Source organism: Coregonus clupeaformis, chromosome 35, assembly GCF_020615455.1.
Source record: "Coregonus clupeaformis isolate EN_2021a chromosome 35, ASM2061545v1, whole genome shotgun sequence".
Lineage (NCBI taxonomy): Eukaryota > Metazoa > Chordata > Actinopteri > Salmoniformes > Salmonidae > Coregonus > Coregonus clupeaformis.
Genome location: NC_059226.1, coordinates 4,229,431 through 4,238,724, shown reverse-complemented (window position 1 = coordinate 4,238,724; position 9,294 = coordinate 4,229,431). Strand labels below are relative to the sequence as shown.

Sequence of the window (9,294 nt, the reverse complement as noted above, 5' to 3'; positions counted from 1 at the left end):
CCACTGTGTCCTCAATTGGCCTTATTTGTATAAATCTTAGATTATCACTTTAACAACCACACTTCACTTTAGCAGTCAAACAAAACACCCAGAGGTGCTACTGCAGTAGAAACATGGCATTACAATTCATACATGCTTTAGGAATTAATTGTCATTGATAAGAAGGTTGAAGATACGAAGATTGAAAGGTACACTACCGTTCAAAAGTTTGGGGTCACTTCGAAATGTCCTTGTTTTCCATGAAAACATACATGAAATTAGTTTGAATAGGAAATATAGCAAAATGAATAGGAAATGTAGTCATTGACAAGGTTAGAAATAATGATTTTTAATTTAAATAATAATTGTGTCCTTCAAACTTTGCTTTCGTCAAAGAATCCTCCATTTGCAGCAATTACAGCCTTGCAGACCTTTGGCATTCTAGTTGTCAATTTGTTGAGGTAATCTGAAGAGATTTCACCCCATGCTTCCTGAAGCACCTCCCACAAGTTGGATTGGCTTGATGGGCACTTCTTACATACCATACGGTCAAGCTGCTCCCACAACAGCTCAATATGGTTGAGATCCGGTGACTGTGCTGGCCATTCCATTATAGACAGAATACCAACTTACTGCTTCTTCCCTAAATAGTTCTTGGATAGTTTGGAGCTGTGCTTTGGGTCATTGTCCTGTTGAAGGAGGAAATTGCCAATTGTCACGCGCCGTCCACAGGGTATGGCATGGCGTTGAATAATGGAGTGACAGCCTTCTTCAAGGTCCCTTCTTCAAGGTCCCTTTTACCCTGTACAAATCTCTGACTTTACCACCACCAAAGCACCCCCAGACCATCACATTGCTTCCACCATGCTTGACAGATGGCATCAAGCACTCCTCCAGCATCGTTTCATTTGGTCTGTGTCTCACAAATGTTCTTCTATGTGATCCGAACACCTCAAACTTCGATTCGTCTGTCCATAACACCTTTTTCCAATTATCCTCTGTCCAGTGTCTGTGTTCTTTTGCCCATCTTAATCTTTTCTTTTTATTGGCCAGTCTGAGATATGTCTTTTTCTTTGCAACTCTGCCTAGAAGGTCAGTATCCCGGAGTCGCCTCTTCACTGTTGACGTTGAGACTGGTGTTTTGTGGGTACTATTTAATGAAGCTGCCAGTTGAGGACCTGTGAGGCATCTGTTTCTCAAACTAGACACTCTAATGTATTTGTCCTCTTGCTCAGTTGTTCACCGGGGCCTCCCACTCCTCTTTCTATTCTGGTTAGAGCCAGTTTGCGCTGTTCTGTGAAGGGAGTAGTACACAGCGTTGTACAATATCTTCAGTTTCTTGGCAATTTCTCGCATGGAATAGCCTTAATTTCTCAGAACAAGAATAGACTGACGAGTTTCAGAAGAGCATTCTTTGTTTCTGGCCATTTTGAGCCTGTAATCGAACCCACAATTGCTGATGCTCCAGATACTTAACTAGTCTCAAGAAGGCCAGTTTTATTGCTTCTTTAATCAGCACAACAGTTTTCAGCTGTGCTAACATAATTGCAAAAGGGTTTTCTAATGATCAATTTGCCTTTTAAAATGATACACTTGGATTAGCAAACACAACATGCCATTGGAACACAGGACTGATGGTTGCTGATAATGGGCCTCTGTACGCCATAAAAAAATCAGCTGTTTCCAGCTACAATAGCCATTTACAACATTAACAATGTCTACACTGTATTTCTGATCAATTTGATGTTATTTTAATTGACAAAAAAATTGCTTTTCTTTCGAAAACAAGGACATTTCTAAGTGACTCCAAACTTTTGAACGGTAGTTTATGTTTGAATAAAAGCTGGCTGCAAAACAACTGCCTCCTAAAAGTTAAAACATGCAAATATTTAATAACAATTCAAACAGAGCATGAATTTCTCAACAACAAAAAGTTAATACACCTATTTATATTAATCTTACTTAACCCTACATCCATTTACATGTACTTAACTTACATCAACTATATTTAAGAGAATAAAACGTAACACTCACAATCAAATGTCTCCTTTTGAGATTATAAAATGCATGATGTCATTAACGACTGCATTGAACCAAGCTGATACATGACATTGTCACAATGATGAGCATTGAAGCCAGATACTTTTGCTACAATTGAAATGTAACAAGCTTCATGCTTGGTAACGACACTCCCCTATGTATTTATTTGGACAGTGAAGCTAAAACTTTTAATTTGGCTCTATTACTCCAGCATTTGGGATTTGAGATCAAATGTTTTATGAGGCGACAGTACAGAATGTCACCACCTATTTGAGGGTATGTTCATACATATTTGTTATACCGTTTAGAAATGAAAGCACTTTATGTATCTACTCCCCCACTCTCCATTTGAAGGTGTCATTAGTATTTGGCCAAATTCACATTTTTTAAAACATTGTTAGTCATTTAGCAGACGCTCTTATCCAGAGCGACTTACAGTTAGTGAGTGCATACATTTTTCGTACTGGGCCCCCGTGGGAAACGAACCCACAACCCTGGCGTTGCAAGCGCCATGCTCTACCAACTGAGCTACAGGGGACTACTTGTAGTTTATTACATTTAGTCAAAAGTTGATGACTATTTTTTAATCCTTCCGCTATGGGCTGGATGTGTCAAAATGTAGTTCATACATGCAGAATTACTGTCTTACCTCAATTAGCCACGAAATCCCTAGTTTGAAAGCGACTATTTTTCTGGAAGCTGTGCAGCGCCATTTCCCCCCAAGTGGGCCAGCCCCCTAGCAATTTGAGTTAAACCAATGAGCTTCAGCCCCTCGCCATATGAATGACAGCTAGCAAGATGCACATGATGCACCCACAGCAGAGTGAGAGAGAGCAATGACGTGGTGCACTACATGACCAAAAGTATGTGAACACCTGCTCGTCGAACATCTCCTCATTCCAAAATCATGGGTATTAATATGGAGTTGGTCCCCCATTTCCTGCTATAACAGCCTCCACTCTTCTAGAAAGGCTTTCCACTAGATGTTGAAACATTGCTGAGGGGACTTGCTTCCATTCAGCCACGAGCATTAGTGAGGTCGGGCACGGATGTTGGGCGATTAGGCCTGGCTCGCAGTCAGCATTCCAATTCATCCCAAAGGTGTTCGATGGGGTTGAGGTTAGGGCTTGTGCAGGCCAGTCAAGTTCTTCCACACCGATCTCGACAAACCATTTCGGTATGGACCTCGCTTTGTGCACGGGGGCATTTTTATGCTGAAACAGGAAAGGGCCTTCCCCAAACTGCTGCCACCAAGTTGGAAGCACAGAATCGTCTAGAATGTCATTGTATGCTGTAGCGTTAAGATTTCCCTTCACTTGAACTAAGGGGCCTAGCCCGAACCATGAAAAACCGCCCCAGAACATTATTCCTCCTCCACCAAACTTTCCAGTTGGCACTATGCATTGGGGCAGGTAGCGTTCTTCTGGCATCCGCCAAACCCAGGTTCGTCTGTCGGACTGCTAGATGGTGAAGCATAATTCATCACTCCAGAGAATGTGTTTCCACTGCTCCAGAGTCCAATGGCGGCGAGCTTTACACCACTCCAGCCGACACTTGGCATTGCGCATGGTGATCTTTGGCTTGTGTGCGGCTGCTCGGTCATGGAAACCCATTTCATGAAGCTCCCGACGAACAGTTATTGTGCTTAATTTGTTTCCAGAGGCAGTTTGGAACCGAGGATAGGCGATTTTTACGCGCTACGCGCTTCAGCACTCGGCGGTCCCGTTCTGTGAGCTTGTGTGGCCTACCACTTCGCAGCTGAGCCATTGTTGCTACTAGACATTTCCACTTCACAATAACAGCATTTACAGTTGACCGGGGCAGCTTTAACAAGGCAGAAATTTGATGAACTGACTCGTTGGAAAGGTGGCATCCTATGACCGTGTTGAAAGTCACTGAGCTCCTCAGTACGGGCCATTCTGGTGCCAATGTTTGTCTATGGAGATTGCATGGCTGTATGCTTGATTTTATACACCTGTCAGCAACGGGTGTGGCTGAAATAGCCGAAGGGGTGTCCGCATACTTTTGTATATATATAGTATATGTATGCAATTTTCGGGGACCACTTTTGGTTTGGACCTGTGAGTGCAACTTTCCGAACTCATGGATTTATGTCTCTGTGTCCAGTATGAAGGCAGTTAAGAGGTAGTTTCGCGAGACAATGCTAACTGGCGCTAGCGCAATGACTGGAAGTCTATGGGTATCTGCTAGCACTGCGTTAATGCTAGTTAGCAATTGCGCTAGCGCTAATTAGCAACTTCCTTCAAACTGCACGCAGACATATAAAATGTTTATCCACGAGTTCATCTGACTCTGGGGAAGTAGATAAAGTGCCTCATTGCCAAAATCCTGAAGTATCCCTTTAACAAGAGACCCAGGACCAGTGGAAGCAGAATAGCCCCATAATATCAATGATCCACCACCATATTTTACCTTAGGTATGAGGTACTTTTCTGCATATGCTTCTGTTTTTAAATGCCAAACCCACCACTGGTCTGCGTGGCCAAAGAGCTATATTTTCATGTCATCTGACCATAGCACCGGTTCCAATCCAAATGCCAATACAGTTTATCAAACTCCAGGCGGTGCTATGGTCAGATGACATGAAAATAGAGCTCTTTGGCCACGCACACCAGTGGTGAGTTTGGCGTTGAAAAATGGAAGACTACGGAAGCATTATTTTAATTGAAGAGGGTAGTCCATAAACGCAGACTAAGGATATCAAGGATCTGGAAAGATTATGTAAAGAGGAATGGTCTAAGATCCCTCCTAATGTGTTCTCCAATCTCATAAAATACTTTTAAAGAGGCTCAATGTCGTTATCCTCACATGGGTACTAAAAACAGGGGTGCCAATCATTTTGTCCCCTATCTTTTCTAGATTTTTTGTATTACTTGTTAAACAATCTCTTTCTCTGAGCAATTGTATTTGTATAAAATATACATTATTTGTATTTATTTTATACAGTATTTTTTGCTCATCTTTATCAAGGGTGCCAATAATTATGGACCTGACTGTATATCGAACCCTGACTATTTTTGGTCCCTGCCACTGAAGGGTTCAAAAGTATTCACACACAGTAATGGCCATTTGCCACTCGTCCTTACCACACGGGCACATCCATGGACCTCTCTCCCCATCCCACCTTCCTGGTCAACCCCCCGCTCACTACTCCTGTCCTGGGGCATCAGACGAGCTGTAGGAGCAAGTCCTGGAAGGCCTGCAGATTACGGGAGCAAATCAGGCCATCTGAGCCTAGCTGGGCAGCCAGTAGGAACAGCCTCCTCTCGTCTGCCACCGCCCCCAGAGACAGGGCCTCATGGAGCTCCGACACACTCAAGGCGTTGGGCTTGTCCTAGAGGGGAGAGGACACACAAGACGGACAGTGAAGTTTACTGTCAAGTCACACTGGGTATGATGAGCATCTGTTAAAATGACTAGATTGTATTTAAAACAGTTTGACAATCTAAACAGCAATGCATGGATGTATCACAACACTGGTCATGACAGGTGTAACATCATGCTTATAACAGTATTACAAATTCTTTATAACACTGCTCAAGTGAAGGGTTACTAACAGTATGTACTCACTGGAGAGCATACATGTATCCAGTATACGTGTATCCATATCCGAGACACTCATATTGCCCACAGTAAGATCAACAAATGTGTTTCTATAGAAATTGAAAAAGTTTCCATTCTATAGGTGTTTCTATCTCCAATGGAAATCCACCCACGGATAGTATAAGACAGTATAATAGTCAAGGTCACCTGTTTGTTCCCCAGGACCACCACAGGAAGTTGTGAGTGCAGTCTGAGGAGGCGATGCAGCTCAGCCTTGGCCTGTGGGAGACGTCTTCTGTCAGAGGAGTCAACCACGTACACCAGGACATGTGTCTTCCCCAGGTACTCTGCCCAGTACATACGCAAATCCTCACCCCCTCCAACTGTAAGACAGTAGACAGAGTAGGTGGGTTACTTGAGAAGTGTTGATAGGCAATAAGGAAGATGTATGAACTTGTTTTTTACTTTCTTATTTGTTTGACACATTACAAGAAGGCTAAATGAATTATTCCACTCAAGAAAAGGTAAATGATGCATGTTGTTGTCCAAACGTATGAGTGAGTCTAAGCAAAGGCACATGATTATAATGCTTTTGGTAAAGCCACTGGCATTTTCAGGGCCAAACTGATAGTTTAAAATCCATGTGACAAATTTAAAGGTCATAGAGAAGGCTTAAAGCACTCTGCATGGAGTCTTACAGGCCGGTTGAATTGCCCTGCAAGCATATGCTGAAATCTGGTGTAAACTGCATAGCTTACTTTCTAGGAAATTCAGCTGACAGGCAGGGGCACTGAGGCTCATAAAGTTGAAGCCCCTGGTGGGACGGCAGTGCCCTCTCTTGTCTCCATCTGTGGCTGTCAGCCCCTGCAGCATACTGCTCTTCCCAGCTCCGTCTAGGCCAAGGACTAGCACCTGGCGCTGTACACCCTCCTCCTGCTCCTGCTCAACACACACACAGCCATCAGAACACCTGTTCTCTCACAACAGTACGATTAAGTTATCTTATCCCATTTCCTTTCTTCTCAAAGATACAGATATATAGATCATTGTTATTCCTGTAAAGTGCAGACCAGCAATATGATTTGCTTACATACATCAGCATTTTTCACTATCTGTCCCTGTAGGATTACCAGTAAAGTATAGATAATGCTGCAGTATTTCACAATCACTTGCATTTTTGTGTGCAAAGCAGGCAGCAGCCTCTGTTGTTGTGACCCCACGGTACCCAAACCAAAAACAGATTTAATGCATCGCTCACTTATGTATAGAGCCATGTCATTGTGGAATGCTCTGCCACCAGAGGTTACTCAGGCAAAAAGCAAGTTTAGCTTTAAAAAACAGATGAAAAACATATTGTATCAAAGCGCATCTCCTCTTTCTAAAGATCTCATTTAACTGTACTGAAAATAAGAATAAATGTGTATGTGAATAGTGTGTAAATAGCATTTTTGTTGTCTCTCTGTGTCTTTCCTATATATAACTCTTATTTTTATTTTGAATTTAATGTAATATATTATGTTGTTCTTGTCTTTTACTGTTCTGTACTTGGTCATGTATTTGTATGTTTTATGTGGACCACAGGAAGAGTAGCTGCTGCATTTAACTGAACCACCAATAGCTGTTTACTTGGTCTACAATAACTGCATTTGCACTTTGACCACTATGTAATGTTGTTATGGCACGGATGTTAGTTACATCAGCTCTATACCATCTCATTGGTTTGTGAGTGGCACACTATAGGCAAATGACAAATTTGAGGAGTTAATATGTGAAATTCTCCCTTGATTACATTAACTATAGCCTAATCTGGCCTCTTTGTTTGAATCAAGACCATTTGAGCTCCTGAAAATCATATTAGTTCATTTCAGGTAATAGGCCTATGTCCATATAGGCTATAGTCAAAGAAAAATAATTCTACAGGCAATTATTATTATGACTGGGAATTATTTGCATTTTCTCCTTTAACATTAGACTATTAGTTTGTATTTTCTTGTAGCTTTCTTGGACCGTAAACCTGTATGATTCTCATTATGTGCATCAATCTTTGTCAAAACCCTTCATCATTATCATCATGAAGTCAGATGATCAGTTTGTTATCAACATGGTCTGAGATGAACGCTTATCATTCATGTCATATGCATTGTCTGGGCTGGAAGGCCCCATGTCGAGACATAAGTGATTCGTTAATTCGTCTATGCCTGCATGCGTTCGATGCCACTGGCGCCCCTACAGAACTTTCACTGCTCTGGCACGTAAAGAATCCAGGGATAAACCGTGAAAACTGTGCGTCTGTCCCCCGATTGCAACAGTTACAGAGCCATAAACTTATGCCGACTGTCCTACATGGCAAAGATAAGAGCTTACCTCTTCTATCATGTAATAATCCGCTTCGGGGGACCATATTCGCCTTCTGTAGAAATAATTTAAGGCGATAAACAGCGCGGACCCGAAGGCAGCCACCGCTGCAGTTAGGGCGATGGATATGTGCCGAAGCAGAACCATGTGGCACTTCTGGAACCCCGGAGAACGTTGCGTTCCAGGACACAACAGCTAAGAGCCAACGATGAAATTATCTAATGATTTCCACTGTGGACAATGCACTTGATCTCTCCCCTTTGTTTGTGTTGAAAAGAGCCCCGCCAGCATCCTCCTTGTACCCTTCAGTCGGTTCGATTCGTGACGACAGCAGAAGGTATGGGCTGCGCAACAACAGCCACTGACTGTACTTATGTGGAAGAAGGCTCTGAGTTAACTTTGAACGTAATTTAAAAAGGGCATGTCAGTTCCCTTGAAATAAACAAGATTTGCTATATAATAGGGCCTAAATATTTACCCTACAGTGCAATTTACTATCACAGATGTCCTGTTTTTTGGGGGACTGGAGTTTATAACCTCATCATTATGGGCGATAATTAGGTCACTTCCAGTTGTGAAATTTGTAAATATTGAAAACATTTGTAAACCACACTAAAGTAACCTAGAGTGAACAGTGAAATCATGGTCAATAAAATGAGGAACACCTTCAATAAAAACTGACCATTGAAGGGCGTCATGCACTTCTCACACAACACAGAGCAACATGGATTTTTCACCAAGCCAATTATTTAATTGGCTCATGTGTGTCGGTCATGTTATAACGTAAGAGTTCCACATTTAAAACCAAATCAAACATTAATATTCTAGGAAAAATATGGTGGAATAAAATTTAGGGCACAGGGTCCTCATTTATACACACATAAGTACAAAATATACCCTAAAACATACATGCGCCAGTCTTCACGCAAAAGTTAGCATTTATTTTAAAAAATACTTGACCAGAGAATGTGCTTAAATTCTAGCAAACGTTAGACCATGTGAGCATACTATTTCTGGTTGTTTTGAAGTATTTAATTGCAGTGGTATTTTGTGCAAATAGGGGATACACGCTTATTCATAAAAAACCCAACATAGGAAAATACAACAAGATTTAATCATTTGCCCTTAGTGGGAAGAGCAAAACTATATATATATTTGATCTATGCAATAAAACATTTTAAAAATCTATTTCCTGACTATTTTATTTCCAACCGAGGTAAAGTATTCGCCTGTAGTTTTCCTTACATCCACCAACAGCAGTTAGGGACCATCAACATAGTGACTAATTTTTCACATTTCAATAGCTCTTTAACCATTACTCCTAAAACGTTCAAAACTGGTTCTTATCACGTTTTA

At 41.6% G+C, this 9,294-nt stretch overlaps 1 protein-coding gene across 1 annotated transcript; it reads right to left on the bottom strand.

The window, feature by feature from the left end:
* Positions 1-4,966: 4,966 nt before the first annotated feature.
* LOC121550978 (ADP-ribosylation factor-like protein 9) lies at positions 4,967-8,522 on the bottom strand. Its single transcript, XM_041863465.2, has 4 exons — positions 7,948-8,522; positions 6,342-6,522; positions 5,791-5,966; positions 4,967-5,374 (listed from the first exon to the last, which is right to left on the bottom strand). The coding sequence occupies exons 1-4, from the start codon at positions 8,083-8,085 to the stop codon at positions 5,207-5,209; spliced, it is 663 nt and encodes a 220-aa protein (XP_041719399.1). The 5' UTR covers positions 8,086-8,522; the 3' UTR covers positions 4,967-5,206.
* Between the last annotated feature and the right edge of the window lie 772 nt (positions 8,523-9,294).